Source organism: Myotis yumanensis, unplaced genomic scaffold (genome assembly GCF_028538775.1).
Source record: "Myotis yumanensis isolate MYYU_CA2020_CCGP unplaced genomic scaffold, mMyoYum1.0.hap1 SCAF_2, whole genome shotgun sequence".
NCBI lineage: Eukaryota > Metazoa > Chordata > Mammalia > Chiroptera > Vespertilionidae > Myotis > Myotis yumanensis.
In genome coordinates this window covers 19,869,118-19,892,800 of record NW_027223753.1, presented here as the reverse complement: position 1 = coordinate 19,892,800, position 23,683 = coordinate 19,869,118, and the positions used below count along the sequence as shown (strand labels likewise).

Below are 23,683 nucleotides of genomic sequence, written 5' to 3'. Positions count from 1 at the left end.
TTTTTCTCTGTCTCTCCCTCTCCCTTCCACTCTCTCTAAAAATCAATGGGAAAATGTCCTCGGGTAAGGATTAACAAAACAAAACGATTAACAAGGTTGAAAATCTAATGTACAACGTAATGATTATAGCTAATAATATTGTGTCATATACTTGAATGTTGCTAAGAGAGATGTTAAATGTTCTCTCCACACACAAAAAAGGTAAGCATGTGATGCGATGGAGATGGTAGCTGAACTATGGTACTATTCATTTTGCAATTTATAAATGCATCAACAGATTGTAAACCTGAAATTTACACACTGTGCATCAATCATATATCAATAAAGTTGGGGGGGTGGGGAGGGGACAAATTTAACCTTGCCATAGAGAGGTCTGACCTTTGCCCTCAGCTCCTGGCAAGGAATCCAGGTAGGAACAATGTGATTTAGGGCGAGGGGTGGCCACACCAGAAAGAACCACCACATGACTTGGGGGGGGTGGGGGTTGGGTCACATGGTATCAGTTGAACTAGAGACTGAAATCAACCAATCATCGATCCATCAACCATGCCTACCTAATGGAGGCCCAATCAAAACTCTGAACACTGAGGCTCAGGTGAGCTGCCCTTGTTGGTGGTGCTCCATGCGGGTCGCTGCTGACGGTTGCAAGGAAATGAATGCATCCTGACTTCACAGAGAGAGGACAATGAAGGCGCAGCCTCTAATGCTTCTCCAGACGCCACTGTGTACATCTTCCCTTGACTGACTTTAATCTCTGTTCTTTCCCTGTAATAAACGGTTAACTGTGGGTACAATAGCTTTCAGTGAGCTCCATGAGTTCTTCTAGTGACTAACAGAATGTAAGGGTGGTTTTGGAAACCTCTGAACTTGCAGTTGGTGTCCGAAGTGAGGGTTCTCTTATGAACTCTGTTCCCTCTAAATTATAAACTTGGGCCCTAGCTGGTTTGGCTCAGTGGATAGAGTGTCGGCCTGCAGACCGAAGGGTGCTGGGTTTGATTCTGGTCAAGGGCACATACCTCAGTTGCAGGCTCCTCCCAGGTCCCGGCCCTGGTCAGGGCCCATGCAGGAGGCAACCAATTGATGTGTTTCTCTCACATCAATTATTTCTTTCTGTCTTTCCCTCTCTCTTCCACTCTATCTAAAAAACAATGGAAAAATATCCTCGGGTGAGGATTTTAAAAATAAAATAAAAATGAACTGTACACTTGGCTAAACTCTTGCACCCTGGCACGTTGAACAAATGAGTACATGAGCGGGCTTTCCAGAACTGCTCATAGCCAAAGTCAAACAAGGCTTATCCCAAACCCTGTGCAGTCGGGACTCATCATCCCATCACAGGTAAGGAAGCTGAAGCTCAGAGAGGGGTCAGGAAGGGAACCAGGCCTGCCAGGCTCCAGGTTCAGGATCTGACCACCACCGGATACTTAGCGCCCCCCTTCCCCGCCCCCCCCTCCCCTACCCCCGTCCCCCCCTGCAAAGCCCTTCCACTCTCCCAAGCCAGGACTCACCAGCCTGGGACTCCTTGGGAAACAGACCAGAGAAAGGCTGAAGCAGACCAAGCTCAAAGCCCTTGAGGCCTTTCAGAGGATGGTGGGCAGGTCTCAGGCCTCTTCATGCTCAGACCGCAGCCTACCTGACCCTACATCAGGGCTGCAAGCTCAGATGTCTTCCTGGGTGACTCAGGTGAGTCACTTAAGTGATGGAGCAGCGAGTGGATTCTGAGGAGGAGCGTGGGAACTGGAGTGGATGGAGGATGTGTTCCATGGCAAGGCACCACAATCTTTGTGAGGTTCAAGGCACCACAATCTTTGTGAGGTTCAAGGCACCACAATCTTTGTGAGGTTCAAGGCACCACAATCTCAGTGAAGGCCAAAGCAGACAAGCCTTTGGGTCTCTAGTCTGTGACCTCTGAATTCATACCTGGGCCTTCCCACCTCTGCCACTTCACCCCCCTGTCCTCCTGCTGCAGGGCCCCTCCATGCAGCTCCCTGCCCCCGCCACTCTCCCACGCTCTTCGCCCCACCTATTCTCACAATTTTCCTCTGACCCTGCACATTCAGTAACAGAACCCGGGCCTCTGGATTCCAGCCCAGGCCTCCTCCCCCTCGTCCTCTGATATAAACTCTCCAGCCCTGGGCTTTCCCGTGACTGCTCCAGAATCAACTAATATTCATTCCGGTGGTCAGTCAGTCTCTCCACTCACCCCTTAGGGAGCACCTCCTTTGTATCGGGCTCTGTTCTAAGCCCTGGGGAAATGATATACTATTAATACGGGGAAGTTCTCGCCTTCGTTGCTCTTAGGGGTAGTCAGACAATACAGTGATGATCACACACATGGATAAGATAATAAAAGCCCAGCGACTGAAATGGTGGAATGACCAGAATGACCAGAGACCAGAACAACCACAGCCCCTCACCCTGGCTGGCCTCCCCCCAGCAAGTGGTTAGGGGTGATCAGGCAGGCAGGTGAGTGGTTAGGAGCAATCAGGCAGAGTGCTTAGGGACAATCAGGCAGGCAGGCGAGTGGTTAGGGGCCAGCAGTCCTGGATTGCAAGAAGGATGTCCGACTGCCGGTTTAGGCCCAATCTGCAGCAGGATTGGGCCTAAACCGGCAGCCGGACATCCCCTGAGGGGTCCCGGATTTCAAGAGGTTGCAGGCTGGGCTGAGGGACACCTCCCGCCTCCCCCCGCCCTCCCCCCCCCCCCCCGCACAAATTTTGTGCACCGGGCCTCTAGTACAGTAATAAAGGCTATGTGGGGAAATAGAGAGTTCACTTAGAGAAATGGGGGCCCTTATTTAGACTGGGGGCTCAGAGAAGACTGAGGAGTCAGAGCTTCCATCTTTCTTTTCTCTTATAAATTTCTTTCTTTCTCTATGTATGTTTTTAATCCACAGTTGGGAATCTATGTATACGGATTTTCAACTGCGGGTGTGTGTGTGTGTGAATGACAGGAGGTGGGAGAAAAATGATAACAGGAGCCAACGTTTGTTGAATGGTTCCTGTACACACAGCCTGGAGTAAGGAGCTTATTAGTACAATTGACCTTGAACCACACAGGGGTCAGGGGCATCCCCCGTGGCCTTGGAGGTTCAGCGGGACCCTGGCCACTCCCAAGCATGCTCTTCCTCATTCCCCACGGCACCTGGCCCAGAGCAGGTGTCTAGACCAGTGGTCACCAACCTTTCGGACCTCATGGACCACCAGTTGGCAACTGCTAGCCTAGACTATGGCAGGAAAAGGAGATGGTGATGACCTGGAGGCAGGTTAGAGGTGGCAGAACCTCAGGGCAGACACTGGTAAGGCCCAGAAGACAGCCCTCTCAGCCACCTTCCACAGCCCCGCTCCACCCTGACTCTGGCTCACTACGCCTCCTCAGGTGGGCACTGCTCCAGGCCTGTTTCCTGACCCCGAGAGTCTCTTTGTTCAAAGCCCCTCCTTCCCCTATAGCCCCCACCCCCAGGCTCCCCATGACCCAGAGGACACAGCCCAGGCCCCTCTGCCTGGCCCTTCTTGGTCTGGTCCCTCAGCCCTGACCTTCCATCCCCAGCCCCCACCCTGACCCCAGATGGGATGGGCACTGCACTGAGGGTGAGGGGGCAGAGAACATGGGAGGCACACACTCTGGCTTCTTTATTGGGCAAAGTCTTAGAGACTCTGTAAGGCACGGAGTCGAGGAGGGTGACGGGGCGCCCGGGGGGTGTGGTCAGGAATACCAACACCTCAGTGCTGGGCATCCCATCATAGCGCATGCTCCCGCCCTCTGGGCAGCTCTGGGCATTTCTCTACTCAGGTCCCTCTCCTTGGGAGCCTGGGAACAAAGGGCCCTTCTTCCCCCAAGAAGGTGAGTATGGGTGATCAGGGACGGGGGGAAGGGAGAGGAAGTCCCATGGTCTGGGGTAGCAGAGGTGTGAGCCTGAGGGGCTCGGATGTGAGCCTGAGCTCCTCATCCCTGGAGGCACTGAGAATAAGGCACTCAGCTCAGGGGCAAGTGCTGGAAGCGGGGCAGGGTCCGCCTGGCACCAGGTGGGCAGGCTGCAGGGGCTGTCTCAGCTGAAGTCCCGGTTGGGCAGGAGGAGGGGGGCCACCAGGGTCCACAGGTAGAGCAGCAGCCCGGCCCAGCTGGCACAGATCTTCACCCACACGGCGGTCCAGGTGCTGACCATCTTCCGGGTCTCACCGGGTCTGGAACACACCATCATGCCAGTGAGCCTGGCCTCGTCTTATGACCTCAGTCCTGGCCTGACCTTATGACCCAGCTGGGACTCCTGACTTCAACTTCGACTCTTATTCTGTAACTCTAGTCCCCGTCTCTGGTATTGTTGACACTTGGTCTTAAGTCTCCAGACACAGCTCTTGACCTTGGACCACAGACCTGATCCTGACCTCCGTTCCAATCTTGACCTCAGTCCTAGACTAATACAGTGACCTGACTCCTGGAGCTCCAGGCCTTAGTCCTGACCTCTAACCTTGACTCTGACCCTCAATCCTATTACCCCCCCCCCTCCCCCCGACCCCTGACTTTATGACCACAGTTTTGATATCTGACTTCAATTCTGACCCTGGGCCCGGTGACCACAGTCCTGGCCCCTGACCTTGTTACTCTTATCTTAGCTCCTTGACTTGTCTTTCTGGCCCCCTAACCCCAATTTTAATCAAATGACCAAATTTGTGACTTTATATGGCCCGAATCCCAACTCTTGACTTCATTCATTACTCCTAAATTACTCCTCTTCTTAACCCTGTGACTTCGACTCTGACATCTACACCCTAATCCTAACCCTGCAACCATGAGTCCTAGATCTGACCCCATAATCCAAATTACCACACCCGATCCGTAAGCCCAGTCTTCCTTGCACTGGCCCAGCCCCACCTCCTGTGATCTCCACTTTTCAGTGGAGGTGCCAGGGGCTGAGCAGCCTAAGGCACTGGCAGGGAAACTGGGTCACGGATGGGGCAGGCTCCATGGAGGGTCCTGGAGAGATGCCTCCATGCCCGAGTCTTGAGCAGGTTTTCCTAAACCTCAATGAGGGGCCCGAGGAGGGGAGATGTGTGGCCAGGCTCCGAGGGCTCTGTCCATGCCCGGCCAGGCTGCACGCACCTGTACCAATTGGTGAGCGTCATCATGATGTGCAGGGAGGCGAGCACCAGGCAGAAGTGGAAGAAGGAGTAGCTGTAGGTGACGCCGTCCTGCTCATTGTCAAAGGCCTGGCCTGCCACCTGCTGCTGCGTGCCCTCCAGGATGGGTGGGCACTCCTCTGTCCGCATCAGACTGTTCACCTGCCGGTGGTTGGAGGAGCGCACACTGCAGGGGAGGGAGGAGGTGGGCAGGTGGGCAGCGCCAGGGGGCCTCATGCACCATGGCACTGGTCATAACAATGGACATGATGGTCCCAGAGCCTTGAGGGCCCGGGATCTGGTGCTTAGGTCCTGGGACCAGGAGTTAACAAACTGCTTTCATTCTCAACCCTACTCCCACCCCCTGTATGAACTTGGGCAAGGCACCCCTCTCTGAGCCTCTGATTCCTTGTCTATAAAATCAGGGATAGCCCTAACTGGTTTGGCTCAGTGGATGGAGCGTCGGCCTGCGGACTGAAAGGGTCCCAGGTTCGATTCTGGTCAAGGGCATGTACCTTGGTTGCGGGCACATCCCCAGTAGGAGGTGTGCAGGAAGCAGCTGATGGATGCTTCTCTCTCATTGATGTTTCTATCTCTCTATCCCTCTCCCTTCCTCTCTGTGAAAAATCAATAAAATATATTTTTCTAAAAAATCAGGGACAGCAGTACCTCCCTTACAGGGTTGTTGGGAAGATTGAATGAAATAATGGTGCAAAGTCCCTAGCACTGTGCCTGGTACAATATAAAGAAATAAACTGCCTCTATTATTCTGGTGGTTCAGTTGCCATTTCCCTTAACATGTATTGAGTCCTTAATGCTGCAAAGCATCATACCAGGTTCTACATTTATTAATAATGTGAATAATTAACCATGCCCACTTGCTATTAAGTTTGTTTTCCTTCTATTAGTTTTAGGTAAGTGGCTTTATCAATTACCTCCCCTTTCTTCATGTTTATTATAATTTTTAAAATAATAATAGTAATGATATTTTGGTCATTGCTTTTCTATAATGAGATCTTGATGTTTTTAACAGTAATAGTCTGAGACACATAGACAATTTTGAAAACCCAGTGGTATTTTGGAAAAAAAGCGAAAGGACCTGGATTCCAGTCACACCTCAAACTGAGGTCACCCCTTGCTGAGCTGCAGCTGCTCCCCCCCTCCCCCCCCCCCACAACAAACTGCACATATAAGCACACATGGGGGGGGCGTGTCTAGCTGGGGTGAAAGCCATCATGGTCCCTGCTTCCTGGCTGCTTATGCTTCTTTGCTTCCTGTGTGTGTTTTCTTTTTAATTAATGCTTTAATATATATATATAATCTTTATTGATTTCAGGGAGGAAAGGAGAGAGAAATAGAAACATCAATGATGAGAGAATCACTGATCGGCTGCCTCCTGCAGGCCTCTTTACTGGGCGTCGAGCCCACAACCTGGGCATGTGCCTTGACTGGGAATCAAACCCTGACCTCCTGGTTCATAGGTCGCAGCTCAACAGCTGAGCCACGCTGGCCAGGCACTTCCTGTGTTTTAAGAGCTAAGAACACAGCTCCCATGGTTCTCAGAGGTGCTGCCCAGTGACCTCAGGCCAGGGAGGTATGCGTGCGAGAAGCCTGAGGAAGCCAGGTGCCCGGATGGGCTGGGGAGGGCGTGTGCTCAAGCCCCACCGCCACTGTGTGCTCACGGCCTCAGACAAGTGGCTGCCCAACACTGAGCCTCAGTTTCCTCTAACATGGACCTGACAGGGGCCTTTCCAGATTAGAAAAGGAATCAAATGAGGTGACAAAGACGAGAGATGTCTGTAAACTGCCCAAACTTGACTTGGAGAAAATGTTTGAAAGAAGGCATTGTGAAACAGCCTCAGAAAGTACTAGCCGGGGCCTGGAGGAGGTGTGGCCAGAGGTTGCCTCCAGGGAGGAAAGGGCAGGCAAAGGAAGTGGCGCCTGGAGAAATGCTGGGCCCCAGAGCCAACGCTGAGTCTGCCAGATTTCGTGTAAACACAGTTATACTTGAGTTCACCATCTAGTGACACATACAAAACAGCCACCCAGCTGTGCAAATGTTCAAAGTTATTTGTAATAATAGCAAACATTTATTTGGTGCCTATGACTTGCCAAGTTCTTTTCCAAGTGCCTGGTACATATTAACTCGCCTATAGCCCTACAACAATCTACTGAGGAAGGTACTATTTTTATTTCTATTTTCCAGATAAGGAAACTGAGGCCCAGAAAGCTTAAGTGACTCTTCCAAAATCACACTGCTAATTAGCGCCAGTGCCCGGCTCAAACGCAGGCCGTCTTGGCTCCAGAGTTCACACCGATAAGCACTGGCTAAGATGCCCCTTTAAAAAAAGTTGTCATGTGATCTTAAGGAGGAGCCGCTCCCTCTCAGTCAGACTGTGGGGTCCCAGCCACCCTGGGCAATAGAGATTATCATATCCTTTTACTGAGGAGGAGCCGGAAGCTCAGAACGGGAAAGCCACTTACCCCAAGGCCACAGCAAGTGAGTGACAGAGCCTGGACCCACTGGCTCCAGTCCAGGCTCTTTCCCTGACCCCACAGCTGCCTGCAACCAACTGAGCTGGCACATAGCAGCCCAGTGTGCAGGAGAGGGCCTGGGGCCAGGAGGCAGGGTTCAGCCCCGCCTCGGCTGCCAGTCACACTGTGCCCACCAGCACAGCGCAAGGGCTGGACATGCTGCCTCCAGCCTGGTGTCTCGGCTCCCACATCCTCCCCTCTCTCCCAGCTTCGGGCCCCCCCATCGTGATCCCTCCCCAGAACCCAGACCCCTGCCATACCTGATGAACAAGGTGCACAGGATGAAGACGATGAGACCCACGATGCTCGGCGCGTCCCACCACTGGGTCACATAGCCCTCAGGGCCTGCCAGGATCGTCCCATTGTCCAAGTATGTCAGCAGGTGGGGGTTGCATTTCTGGTCTGGGGATAAGAGCATGGTCACCCTCAGCCCATGCAGGCCAGGTCTGAGGAACCAGTTAGCCCTGAGGATGGGCAGAGAGCCAACCCAAATGGACAGACAGACACAGAACCCATCGTCCAAGTCCCAGCGTCAGACAGCACTTAGCAGACAAAACGACTAACAGCTCCAGGAGCAGATGGGGTCCTCCCACTTTCCTGAAAGGCTGAGCCTCAGACTGGACTGGGGCTGGGATGTCCCTGTCACCTGGAAGGGTCCCCAGCCCCCAGAGGGCCATTACTAGCCTAAGAACAAGACCAGGCCTCCTCAAACCCAGGTCCATACTCACCGGGGACATTGGACAGAGCCAACCAGGTGATGAACATGGTGTAGAGCGTGATGGCCGAAGCCTGCAGCAGACCCGAGTTGGGCTGGGCGTCCTGGAAAGAGCAGCTCATCAGTATGAGCCCTGCCAGACCTGGGGACACCCCGCCCCCACTCACCCTCCACCAGGGAACCTCAGAAACCCTCACCACCCTAGGGCCATCCACCCCACACCACCCAAGCCACCCACCACTTACCTAGCCCACCCAAAGGTGGAGTCCTAATTCTTTCTCTTAACAGATTACACCCTTGCTCCCCTGCTGAGAACCCCTCCAGCGTGGCGTCCCTGCACACTGTGAATCAAAGCCCTCCCTGGTCGGTCCCACCTTCATTTCCACCCGATCCCCCTCCCATGCTCCTTCCTGCTGACTACACCCCAGCCACTGTGGCCTCCTCGCCGCCTGTGGAACGTGCTGAGCCCTCTCCCACCTCAGGGCCTTTGTACTCCCTGTGCCCTCTCCCTGACATCTCCCTTCCTGGATCTCTGCACAGGCAGCCCCTCTTTAGCTTTCAGGCCTCAGCTCAAACAGGACCCACATCAAGGCCCTGAAAATCCTGCCTACAGCAACCCTGGCCCCGCCTACCTTTGAACCCACTACCCTTTTACTTCCCTCATAGCACTCATCCAGAACGACCTTACTTTGCCTGGTCTATTGCTTATTCTTTCCCACCCTTCACCGCACACACGCCTGAAAATATGAATCTAAACTCTGTAACTAACAGCACAGGCTCTGGAGCCAGTCTGCCTGGGTTCAAATCCCAGCTTCACCCCTTATAGCCATGTGACCTCAGGCAAGTCTCTTTATTCCTCTAAGCCTCTGTTTCTTCATCTGTAAAGTGGGGACAATGATGGTACAAGGACTAAATGACATGATCGATGGCATTAACTGTTCGCTATTATAATTATTCTTCCTCCTCTTCCTCACAGCCGTATCCCCAACATCTAGACGGGCGCCTGATCCACAGTGAGTACTCAAGAGGTGTTTGCTGCATGAATACTGATTGCTGTGTGTCCTGGGGCAGCAGCATCACCCTGCCTGGGCTTTAGTTTTCTCAATGGGAAATGGAGGCTCTGACCAGAAAGTTCCCAAACGTTCTGCGAAAGGCCCCTAAAAACTGCCTAAGCTACCTCTGAATCCCCTGGTGGGCTGAGGTCCCAAATTGGGAAGTACCACTGGACTCAGGAGGCTTTTTTTCTGAAGAGCAAACTATTACTTGGGAACCCCCATTCATTATCCCAGACGGTCTGGGATTAGAAACTGGAACTGCACCTCCTAACACTACCTCTTGAGGTGCCTACGAATCATAGCTCAGGGATGTCCTCCCAATTTACATTTAAAAAATGACAGCACCAATAATAACAATAGCCAGGGCCTGATGTTTGTCTATATGCCAGGCACTGTTCTACGTGTTCACAAATATGATCTCAATCCTCCAAATAGTAGGTATTATTATCCTCGTTTTATATTTGAGAAGAGAGAGGCACAGAGAGGTTCCGGCACTTTCCCAAAGACCCCTGAAATGTAGATGTGAGAGCCAAGACTCTAACCCAGGGAGACTGACTGGGGAGCCCCCACTCTTAGCCCAAGGCTCTGTGACCACCAGCCCTGCCCAGGATGCCAAGGTTCCCACAAGACATCCCCCCCCACCAGCGGGCCTGGCTTCCGGCCGGGCAGAGCCTGGCAAGCTCACCTGGACCTTGGGCAGGACGGAGATGATGGAGATGCAGATACAGAGGGTGAGGTTGAGGCTGATGAAGACCTTGCCCTCGTAGCAGGCATCGGGCTCGGTGTAGTAAACGAAGAGCAGGGCCACGGCCACAATAGACAGCGAGTAGAAGAGGAAGGTGAAGAAGAAGAGGCCTGGGCAGGAGGGCAGCAAGCAGGGAGTCAGGAGGCACAGGGACCCCACTCCCTCCAGGGGGCTTGTTGAGCCAGCCTCCACTCCGTCATCCAAGGAATGACAACAGTCATTAGGAAGTCTCTTAAACTTCCATCACTCACCAACACCTTGGTGAGTTTGGGCCCCATCCTGAACTAAAATGATTCACTTTCCATAAATAATCATAAAAATAAAGATAATGAATGGGGAGGGGGATAAAGGGGATATCTGTAATACTCTCAACACTAAAGATTTTTTAAACAATAATAATAAAATAAATAAGTACAATGAATACAAAATGATTATTTAAAAAGTGAACTAGGTCCAGCCAGTGTGGTTCAGTGGTTGAGCATCGACCCATGAACCAGGAGGTCACGGTTCCATTCCTGGTCAGGGCACATGCCCAGGTTGCAGGCTCAGTCCCCAGTGGGGAGCGTGCAGGAGGCAGCCAATCGATTACTCTCTTTGATGATCTATCTCTCTCGCTCTCTCCCTTCCTCTCTGAAATCAATAAAAACTATTTTTTCTTTTTAAGTGAACTGTATGTGTGGGATCTGCTGACGCCTGCTCTGGCTGCCAGAGAGACAGCAAGTTCAGAGAGGCCTAAAAACCAAACCAGCACCTCAGTGAACTGGGACCCTTTCTGCCACTGGGTTTCAAAGACCGAGTGTCACTTGAAGTGTGGTCGGGGCTGGCTGTGCACGGCCCCTTCCTCAGGAACCGCTGAACTAGACCCTCTGAGGCCTCCCCAGTTCCTCTCCCCTCTGATCTGCTGAAGTTGCCCTGGAATCGGCTGCCCACACACACACCTTTCCCACCCTCTGCCTTGCACAGTCCAATTCCTGCTCCGAGGCAGGGGCTGCTCGAGATGCCCTCCAGGCACTTATCAAGCTTCAAAGACCCCTGGGTTCCCCCCGAGGCCGGCCTTGGCACTGACCTGCGTACCAGGCGCGGGAGTCGCACTCCTCGGCCTTGCCCAGCCACTGCTGGTTCCAGGAGTGTGCAAAGTCGATGAGCAGCACCAGCTGGATGAGGATGAAGAGGAAGGAGCCCACGACACCGAAGTAGAACCAGACTGGATGGGGAGAGGGGAGTGAGGCGAGCCAGTCTGGCCCTGGGCAGAAGCCTAGGTGCCAGGGCCCCTGACCCACCTGGCTCCCTGGGATTCCTGGGGCAGGCACAGTCCCGTGGGCTCCCTCTCACACATATTTATTCATTCAACAATCATTTGTGCCAAGCCCTGCACTGGCACACTGAGGAAAAGCAAAGGCCCTGCTCTCAGAGAGCCCCCAGTCATGCACCGAGACAGTGTGGCAGGGCATGGGTCAGCGTTGGGCGGGTACCTCCGTCCCCCTCTCCCCAAAGTTGCCCAAAGGCCATATGACCACAGACCAGAGCGCTGTCTGCTGACTAGGAGCCGAGGCCCCAGTCAGCAGCCTGTGTGGTCTGTGTGCCAGGACACAGAGCAGCCTCACCAGCGCTCCTCCCACTGGGGACCCCACGCCCCTCCTGGTGGCCTCCAACCCTCCCCACCAAGACGCTTACTGTTGGAGAAGGAGCCATCGGGGATGTAGAAGGCACCCACGGTGATGCCCACAAAGATCAGGAACTTAAAGAACCAAAACCTATGGGGTGGGGATTAGGACAGATAGGACAGTGGAGCAGGGTTAGAGGAACAGGGCTGACCCCCAAAAGCTCATCCCCCAAAACAGGTACTGGGAGAGGCGAAGAGGGGCTTTCTCATGGTCTGATGGGCACAGAGAATCTGTCCTGGCCCTAGAAACAGCCCCAAGGGGCAGAGGGAAGGGCCAAGTAGGGGTGAGGGTGGTCGGTCACCCAAGTTCTGGCCCCATCTGCGTCACTAAATGCTGTGTGGCCTTAGCATGTTGCTGCGCTTTCTGAGCTTAATTTCCTCATCTGAGAAACGGAACACACTAAGTGAGCTGCCTTCTGTGCTGTAGGGTCTGGAGATATCTGGAGACAGGCAGGGGACGGGGCACCACTGCGGAGGGACCAGACGGAGTGCAGGGGGGCCCCCAGCACTCACCCGTTCTGGAAGGCAGCCCGGGGGTCCTGGCTGCTGCGCACGTAGATCATGAGCAAGGTGAAGAGGAAGAAAAAGGCTGCTGTAGCGAAGCACATGCGGTAGACTGCACGGTGGCCGAGCAGGGAGCCACAATCGATGTGGCTCTGCAGGATGACGGTGGTCCCGGGCCCCTCATCACACACCCATGGCAGCTGTGGGGACAGACATTGCCGCTTGCTGGCCCCATCCTCCCTGGGCCTGATTCTGCCAAGGCCTGCCCAGAGGATGCTCTCCCAGCAGGGGTGGGGCCAGGAGGAGGCCCTCCCAGCAGGGGTGGGGCCAGGAGGAGGCCCTCCCAGCAGGGGTGGGGCCAGGAGGAGGCCCTCCCAGCAGGGGCGGGGCTAGGAGGAGGTTCTCCCAGCAGGGACAAGGCCAGGAGGAAGAGGAGGCCCTCCCAGCAGGGGCGGGGCCAGGAGGAAGAGGAGGCCCTCCCAGCATGGGTGGGGCCAGGACAGGAGCTGAGCCTGCCACTCCATCCCCATAGCTACTCACGCCTGGGGCTGAAGTCCTAGGTGTACCCACCCACACACACAGACTGGTCTAGGTCTAGTTACGTCTTGTTACTCTGTTTATTTCCCTGTCATCCTGCCCACAGCCTCAGGTACGCATGGCGCTGTCTAAGGCAGGATTTCCCAAAATGCCCTCCACCCACCACCTACACCAGATTCCCTGAGATTCTTCTGGAAGCCGAGACTCTGAGGCCCGTCTCCTACAGGACTGGCGTCTCTGCGGTGGCTCTGAGACTGCATTTCCCGCTCCCCCGGGATTCACACCTGTGTACACACTAAAGTGTCACACCACTGGCGTAAGGGTCCCCCTGGGTGCATGCCGGGCCATGAAACACTTGGATGAAGGGAAGAGTTGGGGCCCCCCAAACTGGGCTTGCAGATTAAAGAGGGGAGAGCTTGCTGGGGCCAGAGTCTTAGGAGCAATAACGATTAATATGATTTTCCCAGGAGACCGTGGCTTACGAGAACCAACTATCCCCAGGTGAGGCTCAAACCCTCCTTCCCACTTGAACAACCGCCCAGGACACACCTGCCCACCTCTTCTTGGTCAGCTGGGACCCCAAGCCTGGTCCCTTAGCAGCAGGCCCCCCAGGCTGCTCCCTGGGCACACCCAGCCCCTCCCCCTCCCCCGGGCGGCTCACCTTGTGGAGCTGGCTCTCCACGCCAGGGCTCAGCATGATGAGGGACACCAACACCCCCAGGAAGAGGAAGAACGTGAACATGAGGCGGCTGATGGTGGAGTTGCGGCTGGAGGGGCAGCAGCCACACAGGATGCAGGGGGCAGAGCCACAGAGGCAGGAGGCCTGCGGGGAGGGCAGGACAGCACCCTTATCTCTGCCTCCCCTCCCCGCCATGCCCGAGCACGCAGCACCCACCACTGCCCCTTCGAAGCCTCCAGATCTGCACCGAGCCCGCCTGTACAACCCCGGGCCAGTGTGATCCCACACAACTTCCAAGCCTGAGGGGGAGGCTGAGGAAACCAAGCTTGGAAGAGGCCAGGTCACACAGGGTCACACCCCCAGCAAGGAAAAGAACCCAGATTCAAACCTCAGGTGCCTCCGTGGCTTCGGAGAGAGAGAGTTGTGCCACACTGTGTCTTACTTGGGGGGAGGCAGAGTAGTAAAAAAACAAATGCTTAAAAATCCAGAAGTCCAGCTCCATCACTGATTAGCTCTGTGACCTTATGCAACTCATTCAACCTCTCTGAACTGCAGTGTCCTCTTCTACAAAACCGGAATCAGGGCACCTACTTCTCACAGGGCAGCTGTCAGAATGAGACAGAAGTTTCCTTTCCTTGTTTCACTTTCCTCCATAGGACTTACTATCATCTGTGACGGTTCAGAGTTTACTTATGTTTGTCTGCCTCCCAGGTCTAGCATGCACGCTCCCCCACGGCAGGAATTTCTGTCTTTGTTGCTCGCTGTGGTATTCCCAGAAAGCGAACAGTGCCTGGCGCATAGTAGGAGCTCACTGAGCACCTGGTGAAAGAATGTAATGGTTCTGGTGTAGCAGCAGGCACATATGAAGACCTCAGGAAACAGCAAGCACATGGTAAACACCTGCTGGATGAATGGAATGAAGACCTGTGAGTAGCTGGGAGTTCCTGCTCTGGGGCTGAGGGAAACCGTTCAGGGTCTGGTGATGCCACGCCATTCACAGGCGGCGCCCCAAAGAGCCTCAGCCCTCCGGGAGCTGGGCCCACCTGCCAAGCTGCTGCGGAAGTTTATCTTCCCCCCAACAGCCCCAGCTCCTCAGCCAGGCACTTCAGAGTCCAGAAAGGCAGAGCCCCGCCTTCGTGGAGTTCCCAAGGGCAGGAAAGACACTCAACAGATCATTACACCGTGAGTGCTAAGAAGAAAACGTGCGTGCTGCCCTCAGCGACAGATGGGGGCCTAGTTTAGTTGGGGGTGGCGCATCACTTCCCTGAAGAAGTGACAATTTCTCCTGACCACGGAGAAGAAGGCTGCTCCAGGGAACAGAGCCCGGCGTGGCTCTGGGGCAGGCAGGAGCTGGGCAACAGAGGAACGAAAAGAAGGACCTTGTGCCTAAAGCTTCGTGACTGGCAGCGAGCGGTGAGTGGTGAGGTCGATGAGGATGGCAGGGCCTGGGCAGCAGTGGGCATCCACTCAGGGGTTTGAAGCCAGGAGGGACTGGAACAGCCTTATGCTGAATGATCGGTTTTGTGGAGAACAGGCTAAAAGGGGACCTTGCTCCTCTGTGACCTGGCACCCTGATCTCTGAACTGGTCCTGGGCGTAAGGCACGCTCTGCTTGAAGTGCCTGCCTTCCTGTCTGCCCCCCCTCCCCCAGACTTGAGCTGCTCCTTCTCACCCAACTCCCACCTGCAAAGCCAAGGACAGGAATGCTAAATGAAATGCTTGCAGAGTGAATTCTCCCCCATGTCCTAAGCATAACAGTTCGCTCAGCCCACAGCTTGGAGTTGTATCCCACAGCCCCCACTTCAAGCCCCGGCTCCTATCCATGGCCACCTTTTGGGTCTCAGGAGGCAAGCAAGTGCCAGGAAAATGTTTTGTAAACCAACCACAAGAGCATTCTGGCCATCAGGCAAAGCTGGTTATTAGTTCCCGTTTTACACATGAGGAAACTGTGCTCAGAGACGTTAAAAAACATGCCCTAGCTGGTTTGGCTCAGTGGATAGAGTGTCGGCCTGTGGACTGCCGGGTCCCAGGTTCAATTCTGGTCAAGAACACATGCCCGGGTTGCGGGCTTGATCCCCAGTCGGAGGAGTGCAGGAGGCAGCCAATTAATGATTCTCTCTTGTCATTGATGTTTCTCTCTCTCTCTCTCCTTCTCCCTTCCTCTCTGAAATCAGTAAACTATATTTTTTTTAAAAAAAAAAAGCTTGACAGAAGTCATACAGTAAGTGGACAGCAGTGCTGAGCTTCGAGTCATAATAGTGCCAGCTTCCCCTGATGAAGAGTTACTCAGTCCCAGGCACTGTGGGAAGCATCGTATCCGCACTGAACCCACCGACACTATCATGTATGTGTAAATGGGGAAACGGGGATTCAGAGAGGAAACAAGACCAAGGTCACAGAGCAAGTGAGCTCAGGAGCTGGGATTCGGCTCCGGTTTATCTGCACCAAGGACTCAGGAATGTATGATTGTATGATGGCAGCCTGGCTTAATTTCAAAGGCTCCAGTGATGACCACAATCCCGCCGGTGCCAGAGAAAACCAAGGGAGGTCAGCACCAACTGACCTCAGGGACCGGTGCCCGGTGCCCAGGGCAGGGCCCAGCTCCGTCTTGTTGCCATTTCAACCTAAAACATTTGAGATGTAAGAAAAGCCGCCCCGATGCAGTCAGGGAGCCTGGCCTTGCCATTCACTGTTTTTTGGAGATCAAAATCCAGGTGTAACTGATACCTGAAACCTCAGGATTCCCGGAGCCAGCCAGTGGCCAGAGAGACCAAGTCAGGAGAGAAAAATTCACGCCAGCCGCAACCGCCCCGCCCCCCTGCTCCGCCCCCCCAGCTGCTTCAGAAGCAGCCTTGAAACATTCATGCTCTCTGACAGTCCTGCCCCCTGTGGGGATCTCTCCTACAAGAACCTCTTCCTACAGAAGTACCAGCCGAGGGAGGAAGGGCAGACGCCCACCCCCGCACACTCGGAAGTCCACTGTGGCACTTGTTCACGCCAGGAAAATAACAGGGGGAAACTGAAAATAAATGCCCAGCAGTACGTCATGGCACTCCCTAAGACGGCTGGCTATCTCTGCGAAAGGGAGCAGATGGGCAGGTGCTACTTAAATGGGTCCACGTAACTAAATATAATTAAATTACACCTCAATAAAGTTGGTTTTATTATTTAAAAATAAAAATGTTTAATTGAGGGGGGGGACTAAAATAGGCGCAAAGCTTTAGGTTTTATGAGGTTATTAGAATCCGGAGAGATTGCAAATGACCTCAATGCCCAGGGGCCAGTGGTGGCCCACTTACTGCATGGACGTTAGAGAGACAGGAAAGGTGAAAGTCACCAGGCCTCAGAGCAGCCTGAGCTAAGGGTTATGATGCAATGTGAGAGGCCCCGGCGACTACAAACCTTCCCCCGCGAAGATTACAGCTCCCACCCCCACCAAGCGCGCTCAAGGCAACGGCAGCCTTAGCACCAGGCAGGTTCTCCGAGCGGAGCATCCGGAGCCCTGGTCTTAGAGTCTTCCAGTTGGAGGTTGCTTGGCATTCAACCAATCCAGCCTCTGACGCAGAATCACCAGTAAGGCAGCTGGGTACATCCCCTGCTGCTTGCACACTGTCACTGACAAGAAGCTCACTACCTCCCCAGGCAAGCTAGACAGCCCTGGAGCTGTCAGTGGTTTGGCATGGCGGAAAGAGGCTGTCACCAAGGCATTCACACTCTCCTGGCTGTCGCTAGAGCCAGGGACATAGATTCTTAGAACCATTCCTGGGGCACTGGGTGGGTAGAGTAGGTAGCAGAGGGCAGGGGCCACAGTTGAAAGCTGTTTTGTTTAAAACAAACTGGTCCCCCCGCCACTTCTGGGTATTATTCAAAGAACTGAGAGCAGGGACTCGGACAGATATCCGTACACCCGTGCTCACAGCAGCATTACTCACAACAGCCAAAGGGCGGAAGCAACCCTTCGACTGTGAATGTGGTAGACACATACAATGGAACATTATTCAGCCTTTAAAAGGAATAGAATTCTCATACATGTTTCAACATGGATGAACCTTAAGGACGTTATGCTAAGTCAAGTAAACCAGCCCAAAAATATAAACACCTAGGATCCCACTCACATGAGGTACCTAGAGAAGTCAAATGCATAGAGACAGAAAGTAGGATGGTGCTTACCAGGAACTGGGGGTAGGGGAGTGAGGAATTAGTGTTTAATGGGTAAGGGGTTTCAGTTTGGGGGAACATGAAAAAGTTCTGAAGATGGATGGTGGTGATGCTTGCACTATGTGAAGGGTACTTAATGTCACGGAACTGTATACTTAAAATGGTTAAAATGGTACATTTCACGCTATGTATATTTTACTATAGTAAAAAAAAAAAAAAGGAGGGGACAGAGAGTTTTCAAGGAACAGTAGTAAGTCAGCTAAGTGAGGAAGGAGAGGGTATTCCTACACAGGGAATCACATGTACAAAGCTAAGAGGAACGCTGTGTTTTCAGGGTAGCTGGGCAATAAAAGAAGCTAAAATGGTGATAGAGGTGATGGCCAGGGTCCCGCAGGCCATGCCCAGGAGTCTGGGTTGTATCCTGCAGGCAAAGGGGAACCATTGCTAAAGAACAGATCAACATCAGATTTGCATTTTAGTTTTGGGGTTTGTTTTTGTTGGTGTTGTGGTTAATCCTCACCTGAGGATATTTTTCCTTTGATTTTTAGAGAGAGTGGAAGGGAGGGAGAGAAACAGAGAGAGACACATGGATTGGTTGCCTCCCGCCTGTGCCCCGACAAGGGCCAGGGATTGAGCCTGCAATCCAGATACGCGCCCTTGCCCTTGATCGGAATCGAACCTGGGACCTTTTGGTCCACGGGTCAACACAATATCCACTGAGCCAAACTGGCTAGGGCCAGATTTGCACTTTAGAGCTGACACTTGGCCACAGAGTGGAAGACAGATCAAGGGAGTGGAGTGCAGTGTCTTTGGGAACAGAGGGGTGGTTCTCAATAATGCAGAGAACTGCGACCAAGGAAAAGTCAGACTCTAGAATTCCCACTGTGTGCGTTAGCCAATAATATTTACTCCTACAATACCACTCATTGATACCATTAGGCTTGTATTTAGCAAATGCCCATTTTAATACTTACCATGTTTCTTAAAATAAATGACAAGCTCCTTGAAGACTAAAACAGTATTAAATAGTAAAATTTACATTATCTATTTTACCATAATTAGATAAAAAAACTGGTCCCAGCAAGGATGGGATCCACTTTGGAGATGTGAATGAGCCAGCCTAGAACTAGACAGAACACAGGGAGGAGAGGTCAGCTCCAAACTACTCAAGCACAATTACTCCCCCCGTGCAGTGCTGAGAACAGAGGGCTCTGCCACCAACTTGCAGAATGACCTTAGACAAGTCTCTTTTCCCCTCCATGGGACTCAGTTTCTTCATTCATAAAATGGGCTCCTGGGCAGGGTAGGAAAGTGGCTCAGAGCCCAGGCCCTATGGTCAGACAGCCCTGGGTTCTACCCGCCTCACCACTTCCTTGCATGTGGCCTAAAGCAAGTTACCACCCTGGGGTGTTTACAGAGTGGCCACTACAAGCCAGCTTCATGCTAAAGGTGTTGGCCTGTGTACCTCAGCCCCATTTAATACAAAGTGTGAGAGGCAGGTACCACTGTTCTCCCACTTTACAGACAAGGAGAGAGAGGAAGTGACTGCCCACGGTCCAGCAGCTGAGAAGAGGCCAAGCCAGGATCTCAGTCCAACCAGTCTTACCCAAGGGCCTTTCCCACGCCCTCGCACATAGAAGGCGCTCCCTAAACACATATTTGCTCACCACCCATCTATCCTGCGCTGGCTTGCCTGGTGGTTCCCACCCTCTGTGGGCCCATCTCACTTCCTGCAGGCCAGGACTCAGCTCCAGGCGAGAGAGAACCATGAGGGGCAGCTGCAAACGCCTCACGATGGAAGGGCAGAGAAGTCTTCCCCACCAACCTGTCCCGCTAAGGGTGCGGGAACTTCACTGCTGTCGGGCAAATCTCCATGGAAACAGGTTGTTACTGGTTCCAGTAGTAACCACTGCACAATGTAATACCGTGGGCAGAACAGACGCAGCATAAACTTTACTATTTTAATGCTTTTTGTCTTCATCGAGCTGGTAATTTACCTTAAGAATCGGGATAGATATTAAAATGGATATCTAACAAATACAACCCTAATGATGTCAATCAATGAGTGGTATTGTCAGAAGGAATAAATATTGGCTAAAGCACACAATGAGAATTCTTGAATCTGACTCTTCCTCGGTGTCCGTTCTCTGGATTCATCTTCCCTCTCTGATCCAGTTTCCTCCTCTGTGAAATGGGAATGCTATGAACTGCCTCCCTGGGATCATTGTGAGTATCACATGAAAGGACATGTATCAGCCCTGGCTGGTGTGGCCCAGTTGGTTGGGGTGTCATCCCATGCACCAAAAAGTTATCAGTTCCATTCCCAGTCAGGGCGCTTAGCTAGGTTGCAGATTTGATCCCTTGTCAGGGCAGGCAGGGGAGGCAACCTATCGGTGTTTCTCTCTCACATTGATGTTTCTCTCTCTCTCTCTCTCTCTCACTCTCTCTCTCTCTTTCTCTCTCTATCTCCCCCTTCTTCCATCTCTCTAAAATCAATAAAAGACAGAAAGAAAGAATGAAAGAACGAAAGGATATATATATCAAGTGCTCACTACAGTGCTGGGCCTGTGCCACCACCGGACAGCTCTGGGCAGTGAGTGCTGGGCCTGGGGTAGGATGCGGTAAACGGTAGCTGCTGTTGGTATCCTTATTTGTCAAACAGAATAACTATGTCACAGGGCTGAGGGGGAACCAATGAAATGGCATGAGTGAGGAGCGCAGCACAGTGCCTGGCACGCAGTAGGTGTGCAGTAAATGTCAGAGTTCAGACCCCCCCAAGGGAGGCCACTGAAAGGCGGTTCCTTGCAGATATCTGATGCTCACTTAGTGACACTCTCTAGTCTACCTGGGCAGCCCTGTCCCTCAGGCAGCTAGGACATGAGAAGAAGTCTGGATCACAAAACAGACTTTAATCCTCCCTGCAGTTCCCCATCCTTTCACTGTGCAACCTTAGGCAAGTCAGCTACCCACTCTGTGCTTCATTTCCTCTGGAGGAGCCTGTCAGGTGCCCTCCGGTCTCGACACAGTAGAATTCCATGACTCAGGACCAGCACTCAGCTCCAGAGGAAATCTCCACCCACCTTTCCAAGAAGATAGTAACCAGAGCTCCCATTTTGAGCGCACACTAAACGCAGGATTGGGCGGGGCGCTTTCCAATCTTTCCAACAGCCTTAGGAGGGAAAGGCACAGGAGACTGGCAGGTCTCCCCTCCACATCCCCTACCCCCAGCCAGATGGAAACCTGCTCAACTCCTAGGAGACGCTCCCGCCCCCATCAGGAAGCAAACTCTTCCTGGCCAGGACCCAGCCCAAACCTTGATTTCATAAGAAGGGGAGGGATTTCAGGGACCAGCTCTAGATTCCTCCTCCTGTGTGTGCACAGGCGCACACTTCACAGATGGGGAAATGGAGGCCCAGAGAGGACAAGAGACTGTCCAGGGACCCATGGGACAGCTATCATTCTCAAAAAAATGGCCATAAAGTAAATCTCTAGATCCTCCAGCTCCTGCCCCTCCACCCCCATCCTAACACACACATATGCACGCACACACATGCACACACATGCGCGCGCACACACACACATCTGGGACAAAGGAAGGCAAGTCCTGGGATTCAGCAGCCACCAGACCCCTCACCCCCCCATTCCTCTCTGCTCCTCTTTGTGTGGGGCAGAGGGGGAGGGGCATGCCTGAATGAACCTCGGATTTAATGAGGGGAAAAGGAAAGGAGGGAGCTAGGAAAAGGAAAAGGGGCAGGGGCCTCTCAGCTGGGGTCTGGCTGAAGCTCCTCCCCTATGCTGGCTGCAGCCCCAAAACTGAGGCGGGCTGGCTCCCAGGCCCTGAGCCCAGGCGACCGGGTACTCCTTCCCCCCCACCCCACCCCACCCCACACACACACCCTCCGCTCCCTCAGTTCTTGGGTCTTCTAGCCCAGAGTTGGGCCGGGGGAGGCAACCCGAACAGACCTCACCCAGTGTTTTAGAACGGCAGACGGGTTTCCTGCCCACTCCCCACTCTGCCCGGGGGCCCAGAGGGGCGGGTCTGGGGCTCCTTGGAGAAGTGCCAGGAGTTAGCCTGAGCCAGACTGAATGTGCGGAGACAAGGACACATTGGACGGGCGGACAGACGGACAGACCCTGAACTGTAGACAATGACAGATGGAGAAGCCGCAGACGGACAAAGACAGTCGGACAAACGAACGGGCCGAGACAGACAGCAGATAAATACTAATGAACAAACGGAGGCCGACGGGCGGGGGCGGACAGACCGAGGGAGAGATGGCAAAGGGACAGCGGACCCAGGGCAGAGAGGGCCAGGGGCCGGGCCGGCCACACAAAGAGTCGGAGCGTCCGGGAGACAGACCACGAAACGCGCGCCTGGAGGACGTCTCCAAGCGGGGCGCGGTGGGGCCGCAACACCCACCCCACCCCAGCCCGGGCCTCAGTCTCCCCAGTTCCCGGGAGGAGCCGGCGGAGAGCACTCCCTCCCCCGCCCCGGCGCGCCCCACCCCTCCCCCGCGGTAACCCGAGGCCCGGACTGCAGCTGTCTCCGTCGCCCGGGGCCAGGGCTGGGGCGGGAGTGGGGCGAGGGACACCGAGTGACAGGGGGCCCGGGGCGCGGAGGCGGCGTGCGGACCCAGAGAGACAAGTTCGGAGGAAGGCACACGAAGAAACTGTTCGGAGAAAGAAAACAGGACAAGAGTGAGCAGGCGGCGCGCGCCGGGCGCTGGGGTGGGACTCACGCAGCTGAGCAGGGAGCAGGCGCCCAGGCAGGCGCCCATGACGGCGGCGGCGGGTCGGGGGCGCGGGGCGCGGAGGGGCGCGAAGGGGCGCGGGCCGCGGGATCCGGTCGGGCTCCGGGTGCCCCGGCCTGGCCCCGCCCCGCGCCCAATGGTCCCGCCCCGGCCCCGCCCCGCCCCACCTGGCAAAGCTGCTCACGGCTTTCCGGTGCGCTCCAGCCTCCCGGGACTCACCTCGGCAGGTGCGCCCGGCGGAACCCCGGGGAGAGAGTGGGTGGAGCGGTGCCGCCCGCGGCTGCGCGAGCCGGGCAACCGGACCGGGCTCAGGCGGGAGCTCGTGTCCTGGTCCGAAGTGAGGCTTTGGAAATACTGAGACCTGGGTTCGAATTCGGTCGAGGCCACAGTGTGACCTCACAGCACTGGCCCCCTGCAGGGGTCAGAGGCCAAGAGGTGGTCACCCCTGATGCCTCCGCGCTTGGCGCAGAGCCTCCCAGCCCAGTACGTAGGTGTGGAAGGATGAGTGATCGGATAGAGAAACAGACGAGTCACATCACCTCTCCGAGCCTCACTTTTTCCATCTGTGAAGTCAGGACGCCTACCTCACGGGGCTGTTACAACCCATGCTAGATGCTTGACAGATGTGCGCTCCCTGTCCCATCTAAGACCCTGGCCTTGCACCCTGTCAGCTGCCCTTCCCTCTAGCCACCTGTCCCTCAATCTCTACTGAGCCCTTGACGCCACTCGACAACAGGCCCCCAGAGCCTCCCTGTTCGGCGGCTCCTCCCTCCGAAAGATGCCCAAACCCTGGCCCCCAGCTAAGGAGGTCAGAGAGGGTGTGTGTGTGGGGGGGGGGGGGGGTGTCACATTCCTGGCAGACTGTCCAGTCCCAAAGGGGTAGGTGGGAGGGACGCAGAAACGAGCTCTGTAATTACTCCAGGTTCACCCTCCAGCCCTCTCCTCACTCAACCCTAGACAGGATCATGTTAGGAAAGGAAATCTAGAGCCGCACAGATGGCCCCAGGGCTAAAGATGCCGCCTGACTGCATCGCTGGGTGATTCACGGGCCAGGGCCCCACAAATATTCCCTTCACTCTCCCTCCTCCATGCTGGTGCCCCCGCCGTGTCCTTCTCTGCGAAAGTTCTCTTCCTCCTCACCCCAGCTTCTGCCCTTTGAAGCCTTGTTCGCATCCCATATCCTCTCTGTGAAGAGAACCATCCCCTCCCCCCAAACCTCTGCCTG

At 54.3% G+C, this 23,683-nt stretch overlaps 1 protein-coding gene across 1 annotated transcript; it reads right to left on the bottom strand.

Moving 5' to 3' along the window:
- Nucleotides 1-3,608: 3,608 nt before the first annotated feature.
- On the bottom strand, nt 3,609-22,579 carry SERINC2 (serine incorporator 2). The gene is made up of 10 exons (XM_070404586.1): nt 22,447-22,579; nt 13,533-13,694; nt 12,344-12,534; nt 11,842-11,921; nt 11,234-11,371; nt 10,108-10,277; nt 8,381-8,471; nt 7,913-8,054; nt 5,101-5,304; nt 3,609-4,184 (listed from the first exon to the last, which is right to left on the bottom strand). The coding sequence occupies exons 1-10, from the start codon at nt 22,483-22,485 to the stop codon at nt 4,049-4,051; spliced, it is 1,353 nt and encodes a 450-aa protein (XP_070260687.1). The 5' UTR covers nt 22,486-22,579; the 3' UTR covers nt 3,609-4,048.
- Nucleotides 22,580-23,683: the final 1,104 nt, after the last annotated feature.